At 39.1% G+C, this 13,599-nt stretch overlaps 1 protein-coding gene across 4 annotated transcripts in view; it reads right to left on the bottom strand.

The window, feature by feature from the left end:
* Nucleotides 1-610: 610 nt before the first annotated feature.
* LOC131737891 (cell adhesion molecule 2-like) overlaps nucleotides 611-13,599 on the bottom strand; it is a 660,024-nt gene continuing 647,035 nt past the window's right edge. For all 4 annotated transcript variants that reach the window (XM_059029678.1, XM_059029679.1, XM_059029680.1 and 1 more), the window contains 2 exons: nucleotides 6,484-6,609; nucleotides 611-5,183 (listed from right to left, as the gene is read on the bottom strand). In XM_059029678.1, the coding sequence (XP_058885661.1) occupies nucleotides 5,065-5,183; nucleotides 6,484-6,609 (245 nt within the window). In that variant the 3' untranslated portion in view covers nucleotides 611-5,064. The remainder of the gene's footprint in view (nucleotides 5,184-6,483; nucleotides 6,610-13,599) is intronic.

The raw sequence follows: 13,599 nt of genomic DNA, 5'->3' as shown, positions 1-13,599 counted from the left end.
CTAAAAATTGTGAAGTGTGGAATGTTAAAATGTCTTGTTTCCATTATTTGTTTGAACATACCGGTACATGTACAGTCTTTTCAAATGGAGCAGCTTTAATTAAAACAAACAAACAAAAAAATACATTATATGTGCTGCTGAATATCATGCAACCAGTTTTTACTTTTTAAACACCAGACTATCAAAGTGCAGTAACACTGTCTTTTTTTCCACAGGAAAACACATTTGCTATAACAAACCTTTGCATCAGAAGCCTGTACTCAAAATATTATGTTTCAGAAAAAAGTTTAATGGTGTTGCTGGAATTAAATTAGATATCTTTATAAATATTATTTTTTGTACACATTAGCTTAAAGAAAAACAAAGTATACTCATTATAGTTTATTCTTTCAAATAAAAGTGGGGTTAAATAAAATGTGTGGCTTCTTCAAATAGCTATGCTCATTTTACTCTACACCAAAATATTCTAATAGCAATTCATTAAGTTTGAAAGGAGACATTTTAACACTAGAGACACAGACACTTCACACATAAAAACATAATAATAAACTACCTAATAAGTATGAGTCAGTAGGAAAAAGGTACAGAATGTTTGACTGTATCAGCACTAAAATGTTTTTACTGCTTTGAAATAACTTTTGGGGTGAACGTTTTTTTTTGCATTTCAGAGCCAACTATTCAACGTGCCATGACTATTGTTTATTGCAAACACAGAGGCAATCATCGTGATTGTTTTTTTTTTAAGCAGCTTGATAGATTTTGATAAATATTCATTGACAATGTAACTGTTGTAAAGAAGAGTAATCTAAACAAACATGTCTCAATTGTCCTGTTTTAGTGCCAATGAAAATGGTCCCAATTTATTACGTCTATGTTTGTTTGATATCCCATGAATGTAAATGTATTTGTACCTTTTTTCTTACTTCCAGATATTATTGATAAGTACAATTTGAAAAAAGCATACAATCATGTTTATGTAGGGAAGGTTATGCAGTGTTTGTTTTTAAATCATACCAAGACAACATCATTTTTCTGTGTTTTTGGCAAAAATGTAGTTCTATTGTTAGGAACTTTAAAGCTCAAGAAGTAAAGAGAGGAAAGTGCTGTTCAGATTACAATTCCTCATAACAGCTTTCCATGCCTAAAGGCCTGGGCACACAAGCAGCTTTGTTGATGGCCACAAGACCGACGTTTGTTGCCTTGTAACTGTCCTGCTGTCAACAAGGTGCCAGCATTCTGGCAATGTGAACCAATCAATATTCATGTTATATGTGACGTGAATAAAACTTAAAGTGAAGAAAAGCCGCTGCTGATGATTTAATACTAACGATATTAGATGAAGAAAATGTTAGACACCCACTGTAAGGCTTTTTAACCCTTTGCGGTCCTATGTCAGACCTGGTCCGACATTGCAATTATTCCTATCCGGTCCATTGTCGGACCCTGGCCGACATCATCAAAAAAACACAAAAATCGGGTTTCTAGTCGTTTTTTCTCCGGAAAAAAGCTGTGAAAACCATTCAATGGCCGAGTGGGAGCGACAGGAGCCGAGACAAGCCGATAAAATTTAAAAAAATTTAAAAAAATTAAAAAAAGGCGTCTCTCATGAATAGTCATACTTGCCCCTGGCATCACATAGGGGCGGTCATAAGGAAACAAGCTGGCTGTTACTGTATCAGCGCACAGAGACTATCACGGACATTTGCAGAGCTTTTTTGAGATGTTATAGTAATAAAATAATGACTTGGATTGCATTATTGAGGAGTGTGGTGATAAAACGAGTGATCAGGAGATGATTGATCGGTATGTACAACTATTATTATTATTATTATTTATTTCTTAGCATATGTGAAAGCTATAGCGAACGAAAGGGTGGGGCGGGGCTGGAGATGCCTAGTGAGTGCTTTGTTGATATGCAGGGCCTTTTAAACCCGTTTGACTGTGGAAAAAAAATACTTTTAAACAGCGCGTCTAAAATTAACTGCGCGTGTGGAAATAAATTGGACCTGACGCGCACTTAATAAATGGACTGCAAAGGGTTAAACAACCAAGTGACATACTTCTCTAAAGGCTTCAACAACCAATCAGTGATGGTTTTATTAAATTGTAGCCAATACAGCAAGTTTCAAAACTAAAGTAAATTTCGGCGATCACCAGTAGAAAGCTTACCAGAAATCATACTAGATTGTCCAAAATTTTCATTAACCCAAAAAGAAATTAACTAAATATTGACTGTAGTGAAATATTCACGGGAGAAACTTCAGAGATGACTCGCCAATCAAAAGGCATTTCACTAAACCCCCAAGCCAATAGACATACTTATTTATATGCAGTGCAGCATTTCACTATCTAAGCTTTTGATTACAGTATACCTTGGCTTCAGAACGCAGGCATTACCGGAGAGCATACTAAACTGCATTACATAACCAAGAAAGCTTAGAAAAAAAATATTTTTTACAGAAGATGTTCTTCACACTGATTCTAGTAAATAATCTGAAGTAGACAAGCCTGCACACCCGTCAAACAATTTGGTGTAAAATCTAAATCTGATCCTAGTTCCTGAGGGTTGTGGCTACCACTGGTAATTTTACAGTATTTTAGGTTGGAGATCACTAAATTACACTTATGGGGACTTATTTTATAAAAGAAAATAACATTTTCATTCAAAACAAAGTAATCGTAGTGTATACTTCACCTTCGAGTATAAACACTGTTTTCTTAATAATCTTCATACTTTTAGCATTTTACAAAGGCATAGCACTGTTTACCCTTTTGTGGTCAGTCAGACCTCAAAAGGGTAGAATTTTCACAGTTGACGAAGGGTTAAACATGAATGTGTTATAAACTAAGGAAAAAAACAACTATTTTTTTCTTGTATAAATTCAAATATAGAAAAACCAAAACCAAATACTATAGAATCAGCTACAGTATTTGTCGCATTGACTTAAACATGTACCATTATTTATTAAGTTGCTTTATTTACCAGGATTAATCACAAGACAGGTGTTTCATTCTAATGGTGAGCTAGAAGCGTAATTGCATCTTCATTTCAAATAGCCTAGCCTACTCATCACATCAAATTATGCTTTCATATTCAGAATAATGGGAGTTACTGACACTGAGTTCTGAATATAAAAAAATATAAAAGCAAATTTACCATGTGACATTAACATCAAATATGATTGGCTTGTATTGAGTGTGTTGTCAGCAAAATAGAACAGTGTCCTAAACTGGGCAACAGGTTGCTGGCTGTTATCAGGTTGTTGACAGCATGTTGACCAACATAGTCACAAAAGGCAACACGCCGAAAACAAGTCTCCCTCTTGTCGACGTAAACAAAAGTTGCTTGTATGACAATGCCTTCATGGCACTCAGGTTCTGTGTTGACAGTTGGAGCTAGCTTTTATTGGCAACGTTGGAATTTTTAGAACGTCATTTCTGTTTCACCCAATATTTGGAACTGATCCCAATCATGCTGCTAGACCAGGGTTTAATAATTATCACCTGATCTAATGCAGCAGCATTTACAAGCATGACCAGGGGATATTAATGCGCTTTATGGTAATACCCTCCCTCAAAAAAGCAAGAGCTTAAAACTTGAATGCGTTTGCAGAACAGCTGAAATAAACAAAAACAAAACAACAACGACTCTGGATTACTAAGTTTTAGTACTTACACAGTATGTACATGCCTTCGGAAAAAAAAATGCATTTTAAAATATGAGCAATGACAAATGGTAGATAAATTGAAAATATGTATAGATTATTTTCAATAGATAAATTGGCTAATATACAAATTTAGGGTATGAGAGATTCAAAGTCTAACATCAATTTTCACTATTAACCACATTTAGCAGACATAATATACAGCTGTATTAACAAGGGAGCTTACTCATTATATAAAGAAAAAATTTGTTTTTCAAATTTTTTGATCAAATATTTTTTTCCAGGTGGATATGGAACATTTTGCTAATCAAATCTCGATGTACAGCAGTATTTATTAACTGGCCTGTAACAGGACAGCAAATTTAAAACAATCTCATTTCACAGCCTAATCCTGAGGCAGTATACAGGCTGGTAGCTTAATACTGTTTCTCCTTATAATTTTGTGCTTCCAGTTTTTATCAAATTAAGACAAGAAAAACCTATAACTAAACAGTGCTGGAATATACAGACATACAAAGTAAATAGTTATTAAGATGCAATTCAAATCAACATAGACGGTTTTGTAGATTGTGCTTTTTGGTGTTCAGATAGTCACATCTACTTTAACACGTGGTTTTGTGTTGGCTTAAATTGATAAACACTACTTGGATCTTTAGTGTAACATGCTATCATATAAACTATAATACAGTTAACTGGTTTCAAATGCTGATCAGATGACAAGTCAAAAATCTTAAGCAAAAATGCTTGTCTACTAATCCTAACAATCTTTGAACTATTACTATCTTACCTTACAAAGCACATATTTTACTTTGTTCTCATATATTTGTACCTCTGCAAATAAAATGGCCCATGTCTGTTTCATGGCTTTTTTTAACCGGTTTGTTGACAAGAAAAAGACACACAAGGACCTTCATCTCTTAAGTGTCCAAACTTTTTTTTTTTTCATTTCTAAAATATGTACAAGGTTCAGTAGGAATGTTTTTTTTTTTTTTTTTTAACTCATTTGTAAGTGACGGATGAATGTGAAGTCTGTCACAAATCTACAATCTGTCAGGATTAAATATGCCGTTTATAACATCACACATTGCTCCCTGAAAAAAAAATCTACATTTAAAACATAAATTAACCCATCAAAGTTAAACATATGTCTGTATATTTAGGCACTCTGTAAGCAAATTGACTATATCTCACTCAGAGGCTCTTGTTAAACAGAAAATATTTAAATAAAAAAAGGTGATGTGTTTAGCAGCTGGTTGCTTGTAAAAAACGGCTATTAACGGTGGTGTGCAGGATTTTTTAAAAATGTACCAGGGCACAATAAGTAATTATATAAGTATGGGCATTGTTAATTGCCGGTTTTCACTAGAAGCAACTCCAGTAAGCATAAATGGAGCCATATCTAAATAAAATACTCTTTTTTTTCATCTGCATTGGCTTGGTTGCCTTCTGCATTGATGATGGCTGTGTCTGCATCTGGGGCATCTTCAGCACCTTTTGCTTCATTTGTTAAATATGTTCCTGCAAACAAAAAAAACAATTAGAAGATGACCTCAATAAGTAACCATAACTCACTCAAAAGTATGTTTCCATACAACCTTCAGAAACTGTGCTACTCTATGTAATGACGTTACCAATATTAATTACGAGTATTACAAAAGTAGAAGATATTTATAAAACATTAACATGAACTAGCTAGCTATTTTTCCTCAATAGATCACTTTCAACTGCGATATTATTTTCACCCTCTTGAATTCTATCCAGCAATGCTCGACTGGTCTTCCATAGTGGATTTTTGCCTCATTTTTAAAAACACACCTTTTATTGTTATTATGAATAATGGAAATATATTATTTCGATAGAACTTAAACAACAAAACAACAATTTGTTTACAATTGTAGCATTATAACAATATAAATCACAAAACTGCATACATTTTTTTTACAATTGCAGCATTTTAATAACTGTGCCGCAAAGTCATTGTGCAGTCTTATCACTTTTTAGAAATTTCTGTTCTAGATTTCTAACGCCCTTCAAACTTATCAATGCTAACGTCTTTATCTAGTAGATATACATCAGAAGACTTGCGTCGCAAATTTTCAGTCACGTCATATACAGCGTGATTAGAAAGTAAGTTTAGCACTCAACGCACCATATCACTGATGTTGTAAACTTACTTTCTATCTTCCACGGTTTCAGGTCTGGTGTGTATCGTTGTTATATGCATTATTATCTGTGAAGTGTACTTCAGCAGAATAAAATCGGTCGTTTTGACCAGTAGCAATCCTAAAAACTGCATACTATAGTAGCATATATTCTGCCTATTGATTTAATGTAGCACGTCAAAAAGACGTGTTAAACTTTGCAGATGCACATATAATCGCGGGATACGCAGCTGGGTGGTTAAAGGAATACCAATATATTAACTAAAGAAGAAGACTGAGTTTGGTAGAAGAAGCCCTAAAGACCCCAGTCCATCTGCATTTATTTATCTGTCCCAATACTTCTTGTAGAAGGTGATCTTACACCTTCAGACCACGTAAGACTACAGCTTCTGCTGTGTACAATGAGCCTCCAAAGAATCTAAACAGCCTGAAGGCAATCAATCAATCATCTTTATGACCTCAACCTTATAATAGCAGTGTACTGTACCAACAACAGAGTAGAGTACAATTCAGCATCTCCTGCATGGAATGGTCTCCTTTTATTCTGTGGGGGCAACCTTTGCCCTGAACATACAATTGATTCAAATATGCAGGGATTAAGGCTCTAAATATAAAAATGTGAGCCAATAGGAATTACAATTTGATTGAAAACATACCTTTATGTCTTGCAAGGTATCGACCAAGTACAATTATTAAACACAGGGTGATGAAGACAACAACAGCTACTACTCCACCGATAACTGCATGGTCAGTTGCAGTCTGATCAGCCAGGGCACTGGGATCTACAGAAGGGTGAAAAAAAATAAAAAATATTACCTGGTGACAAGCAGTCTTTTATAATGCTTTTGAATTTTGTACATACGGTTTATAATACTTTGGTCTGCTTTCATTGCATATTTACTGTAAAGTCATGAAAAATCAAAGCTCTTATGATGGCAGCAGTGTGGAGTAGTGGTTAGGGTTCTGGACTCTTGACCGGAGGGTCGTGGGTTCAATCCCAGGTGGGGGACACTGCTGTTGTACCCTTGAACAAGGTACTTTACCTAGATTGCTCCAGTAAAAACCCAACTGTATAAATGGGTAATTGTACATAAAAAAAATAAAATAATGTGATATCTTGTAACAATTGTAAGTCGCCCTGGCTAAGGGCATCTGCTAAGAAACTAATGATTTAAATATAAGGATGGCTCAAAGCAGATACAGGCACTACTTGGGTACTGGTACTGGTAGTTTATTTTAAAGTATTTAGTAAATGTGCATGTTGAAAGCAGATTAACGGACTAGTGTGAAAAATAATAAAAAAGTTATTGAATTGTATGGGTAAGGCAAAGACCAATCTTATAAACTATCATTTATAATCAGAAAAATAAAGTAGGAACTGTATAAGTTGAATTACCACAACAGAGATAAGCAGTGTTGAGTTTTTACAATGGCAGCCAATGCTTGTGAGCTGGTGAGCAGTTTGAATTGGTAATTGAACACAGATGTACTGGTTATGCAGCTTCTATATATAGTTACATCAATTAATCACATTACAAATGTAGATTTCATTTGGAAATACTAAAACCAGACACCCTATAAAAGTCAACATAACCTTAAATACAGTGTTCATCACAGTTCAAATTAGCTATACATCTTATGAATAATTGGTTTCCTTGAAGTGCTGTCCCTAGAGCCAGATAATATGTAAGGGTCTAGGTGAAAAGTTCAGTGTAGAATAAAAAAAAAAACAATCTGCAACACAAAATATAGGGATGTGCATAGTTATAACCTTTGAGAAATTCAGGAGTCGTGACAATGGCTCCTTATGATCACTAACCGGCTGTATTTAAACCCCAGGGTATGACGCCTTCTTTTTTCTTTGCACATTTGCTCCTCCCCTCCACCACCTTTGTTCCCCTCTTAAGTGGGTGGTATCTCATCCCACAGGCAGCTCGAACCTGAGCCTTACCTCACGAAGGTGGGTCCATCGGGTCAGTGGGACCCAAGCCCAATAATATCTAATAAACCCCCTCTCACTCACCAGACATTTCCCTGCCTAATTCATTATTTTAACTTGGCAAGGACCCTAGGTACAGCATCTGAACTATTTAAAAATATCTTTCAAATGTGTGTATCTGTATAAGAGATTGTGCAAGTGGCCCTGATCAAGACAACACTTTTCCACCACTGGCTGTAATCAATAGAATGACATGTGAGGTCAAGGACAAGACTTTGAAAGCAAAAAAAGTCTCGAGCTCTCATGGTCAAGGGCTTTCTCTCGTGCATCAGTCTTTCAAAGAAGGTTAATTTAAATACCAGTGAAACTTACCTCTAATGCATTTACTGGCACAAGTGCAATATTTCTCAGTATAAAAGACGTACAGATCAGGGTCTACCAGATATTTATAAAGTACTGTATAAATAGAGACTGGAAAATGCTGGCAGATGTTGGTCAATGGCTTATTTTTCCACCTGAGATTGCCACCACAAACCTTCAACCAGATATTGTCTTGTGGTCTGGATCAGCACGCCTTGTTCACCTGGTAGAGTTAACAGTGCCATGGGAGGATGCTGTAGATGAGGCGTATTAGAGGAAGAAACTGCGGTATGCTCAACTAGCCGCTGAAGCGGAACAGTGAGGATGGAGAGTCTGGGTTTACCCAGTGGAGGTGGGTTGTCGAGGATTTGTGGCACACTCTACAACCCGGTTTCTCAGAGAAGTCAGATTCAGTGGCCAAGAGTTGCGTCGCACAGTGAAGAACATATCTGAAGCAGCAGAGAGGAGCACCAACTGGCTGTGGTTGAGACGGAAAAATTCTGGTTGGGGATCTCAAGCACAATTGAAAGAAAGAAACGCTGATGTACGGTTAAGTAAGCTGGGTTGAGTTGAGTGGGGGGCGGAGGGGGGCGATGCTGGGACACCAGAATCACCGTCGAGCCCTCTTGAGGTGTTGTGGGCTAGTCGACGAAACACCAAGGATGGAAGGTGCCCACTTGAAGACCCCAGAGATGTACCCTAATTAGCTAAATCCAGACGGTTGTCATGCTGATGCGCTGGGGAGACCGCACTGTGGTTGATCCCCGGAGCCAGCATCGCAGCCGTTGTGTGTGCGGATGTGCTGGGGAGGCAAAATAAGCCGATCCCTGAAGCCAGCATCACACTTCAGCCATCAACACAAGGCAGAAGGATATCTACATCATCAGATGGAAGGAAACACAAATGGATGGACATGCAGATGAATCACAGTAGTTTACTGTAAAGCTACGTCTTAGTTGGTGCTTATCTTGGCAAGAGCCTAGTTCAAATCAGCATTAAGTTTTAACACACACATATATATAATTTGCAACCATGCTCATTTGCATGACAATCGTATTCATACTAATGTACCTGTCATTTTTGTCATAATACTGTGTCTGTCATTTTTCTTGTCATTGTTAACATTCTGACAATTTGTTACACTTATAACTTTAAAGTCTGTTTCAAAGCTGTTTTCAAAATGGCCGCTCCAGTGCACTGGGGTTTGAGATGCAGGAAGAGCAATTAAAAAAAAAAAACATAACAACAAGTGCTGTGGCTTTTCTGTTCTGTACCACATCATGGATCGTTATTGCTGTGTTACCTGTTTGACACACCCATGATTTCAGACCCCAGTGCACTAGAGCAGTGGTTCTCAAACTTTGTCATAGTGAGCCTCCCGGAGCTATGAAAAAAATAACTGCACCTCTCCAGTTTACTAAAACAATATAACAAACTGAAAATACTATATGTTGCAAAAAAATGAATACAAAAGTAGAAGGGATTTGATCAGTATAGAGCAGTATGAGTATTCATTGAAAAACAGTACAAATGGAAGCAGCTAATTATATATCAGTCAGTCAAATGAAATCCGAATGAAATCCAGCGACAGGAAGCAAACCACAGTTCGCAGGATATCAGCACCCCTGTCATAGATGTGAGGAGGACTTGCATGGACACAGTTAGTGATGAACCTAATGATCCTTGTGAACCCGGTCAGACAAACCAGCATAAGAGAAAAGAACCTCAACGGGCACAAGCCTGGAGTTAAATGGCCAAGAGCTTGTGAGAAAACTGCATGGGACACAGTAAACACAGATCTCTGCGTTGCATTGGAAAGATTAAGTGGAACAGTTGAAAAGAAGCTGGATAAATTTGGGGACATCATCTACGCATATGGAAGTGAGAGGTTTGGAGTTGAAAAAAGGAAGGAAAAAGTACAAACTATTCCTGGAAAGTCTAGACGGCAGCAGGAGATTGAACGCTTAGTTAGAGAAAGGAGACAGCTGAGGAACCAATGGAGAAGAGCAGAACAAAGTCAGAAGGAGGGACTCAATCTCTTACAAAGGGTCATAAAAGATAAGCTTGCAACATTGCGTAGAGCTGAGCGCCTACGGAAACGCTACAAAAAGAAGGAGCGTGCGAGAGCTAACTTTTATAAAGACCCATTCAAATTTGTAAAGAAGTTATTCACCAGTGAGAAGAATGGCACACTAAAAGCATCTAAGGTTGAGCTGGAGAGAAATTTGGAGGAAACACATACAGATTCAAAAAGGCAGGAGCCTATGTCAATTCCGTCAGACATCCCACCTATCAATCCACCAGAATACCAAATGGAGGATTGTGCACCTAAGTGGAAAGAAATAGAGCAAGCTGTGAAAAAAGCAAGGGCTTCATCATCTCCAGGGCCTAATGGAGTTCCGTACAGAGTGTACAAGAGTGCTTCAGGAGTTCTACGAATTCTGTGGAAATTGATGAAAGTGGCATGGGAAAAACAGGTTGTACCAAGAGCATGGCGCCGAGCAGGTGGAGTCTTTATACCTAAAGAAAAAGATTCTACAAGCATCAGTCAGTTTCGTCCCATTTCCCTATTAAACGTAGAAGGCAAGATTTTCTTCAGCATTATTGCTCAGAGATTGTCAGCTTACCTATTAAAGAACTGCTTCATTGACACTTCAATACAAAAAGCAGGCATTCCAGGTTTCCCAGGTTGCTTAGAACACATCAATGTGATCTGGCAACAAATTCAATCAGCTAAAAAGGAGAGGAAGGAGCTCCATGTGACATTCCTGGATTTGGCTAATGCATATGGTTCAGTGCCACATGAACTACTTTGGGCAGCATTTGATTTTTTCAGTGTACCGATGACAATAACAAATTTAGTGAAAGCCTATTTTGGAGATTTGCAATTCAGTTTTTCAACTTCAGAATTCAGCACTACATGGCAATGCCTAGAGGTTGGAATAATGGCAGGATGCACCATTTCTCCACTGGCTTTTACCATGGCAATGGAAGTAATCATTAGGGCATCAAAATGGGTAGTAGGAGGAGAGCGCTTGGCTTCTGGAATGCGACTACCACCAATTCGAGCATACATGGATGACATGACAACCATGACTACAACAGTAGCCTGCACTAATCGATTATTGGGCAAATTAACCAATAACATTGAATGGGCACGAATGCAATTCAAGCCCACTAAATCAAGGAGCATCTCTATAATTAAAGGCAAAGTAGTAGATAAAACATTCTTCATTAATGGTGAGGCAATACCAACAGTGTCTGAGAAGCCAGTGAAGAGTCTTGGGAGATGGTACGACGGGGATCTAAAGGACACAGTTCGTGTGGGAGAAGTTAGACAACAAGCAGTGGAAGGGTTGAAGAGCATAGACAGCTGCGCTCTACCAGGTAAACTAAAACTCTGGTGCTTTCAGTTTGGTCTACTGCCGAGGTTGCTGTGGCCACTGACTGTGTACGAGGTTTCTTTGACAACAGTAGAGAAGCTGGAAGCTTTAATCAGTTCATACATCAGGAAATGGTTGGGAGTTCCACGCTGCCTCAGCAGAGTGGGACTTTATGGTAAAGGAATACTGCAGCTACCAGTCTCTGCTCTAACCGAGGAGTTTAAGTGCGCCAAGGTCAGACTGGAAATGACATTAGTAGAGTCACGCGATAAATGCTTAAGGGAGGCAGCACCTGTGTTGAAAACTGGAAGAAAGTGGGCGGCAAAGAAAGCTGTGGAAGATGCAATGGCTGCCCTTCGAATTGGTGATATCATGGGGCAAGTTCAGCATGGAAGAGGGGGTCTTGGTTTCAGTTCAACTCCTCCTACATGGCACAAGGCAGCCCCAGCTCAAAGGAGGAAGCTGGTAGTCAACGAGGTGCAAAAGCAGGAGGAGAGGATGAGGTGTATAAAGGCCATTTCCCAGGCCAAACAGGGAGAATGGATGAGATGGGAGAGTGTGGAACAACGCAAGATTGGCTGGCAAGACCTATGGTCAATGGAACAGAGCAGGATCAGTTTCCTCATCAGGTCAACATATGATGTTCTCCCATCACCACAGAACCTAAACCTCTGGGTAGGAGAGGATCCCTCATGTCCTTTGTGTTCATCACCTGCAACATTAAGGCACATTTTGACAGGATGTAAGGTGGCTCTTAGCCAAGGACGGTTTACTTGGCGCCATGACCAGGTGCTGCGATGTTTGGCCTTAGCATTGGAAGACAAGCGTAACAGGAACAATAAGTTGCCACCTGTTCCATCAAAACATTACACACAAAAGACAACATTCCTCCGCCCAGGAGAGCAACCACCAAGAAAAGGTGTTAAAACCAATCCTTGCCCAGGACAACTGGAAGCTGCTAGAGACTGGAAAATGCTGGCAGATGTTGGTCAACGGCTTATTTTTCCACCTGAGATTGCCACCACTAACCTTCGACCAGATATTTTCTTGTGGTCTGGATCAGCACGCCTTGTTCACCTGGTAGAGTTAACAGTGCCATGGGAGGATGCTGTAGATGAGGCGTATGAGAGGAAGAAACTGCGGTATGCTCAACTAGCCACTGAAGCGGAACAGCGAGGATGGAGAGTTCGGGTTTACAAAGTGGAGGTAAATTGTCGAGGATTTGTGGCACACTCTACAACCCGGTTTCTCAAAGACGTTGGATTCAGTGGCCAAGAGTTGCGTCGTACAGTGAAGAACTTATCTGAAGCAGCAGAGAGGAGCAGCAACTGGCTGTGGTTGAGACGGAAAGATTCTGACTGGGGATCTCAAGCACAATAGAAAGAAAGAAACGCTGATGTACAGGTAAGTAAGCTGGGCTGAGTTGAGTGGGGGACGGAGGGGGGTGATGCTGGGACGCCAGAATCACCGTCGAGCCCTCTTGAGGTGTCGTGGGCTAGTCGACGAAACACTGAGGATGGAAGGTGCCCACTTGAAAACCCCAGAGATGTACCCTACTTAGCTCAATCCAGACGGTTGTCATGCTGATGCGCTGGGGAGGCCGCACTTTGGTTGATCCCCGGAGCCAGCATCGCAGCCGTTGTGTGTGCTGATGCGCCAGGGAGGCAAAATAAGCTGATCCCTGGAGCCAGCATTACACTTCAGCCATTAACACCAGACAGAAGGATATCTACATCATCATATGGAAGGAAACGTAAATGGATGGAGACACATATGGATCACATTAGTTTACTGTAAAGCTACGTCTTAGTTGGTGCTTATCTTGGCGAGAGCCGAGTTCAAATCAGCATGAAGTTTTAACATCTACTGTGCAACGGCACTCAGCGTATTTATTAATAAACAAAATATTTAAACAAACCAACAAAACACAAAACAAAAGGGCACGAGGGCCAAACGAATAAACAAACAAACAAGTAAGTGTCGTGCTGGACAATCCAGCACGTTTTAGCAATTGTTTTTCGAATGTTGCTCGCTCTCTCCGCTCCCCGTACTCTCCTCTGTACACCCAACAACCTCGAGTGCAGAGAGCT

The sequence above is a fragment of the Acipenser ruthenus genome, chromosome 9 (assembly GCF_902713425.1).
Source record: "Acipenser ruthenus chromosome 9, fAciRut3.2 maternal haplotype, whole genome shotgun sequence".
Taxonomy (NCBI): domain Eukaryota; kingdom Metazoa; phylum Chordata; class Actinopteri; order Acipenseriformes; family Acipenseridae; genus Acipenser; species Acipenser ruthenus.
The sequence above is the reverse complement of the archived record's forward strand: the minus strand, read 5'-3'. Positions and strand labels throughout refer to the sequence as shown.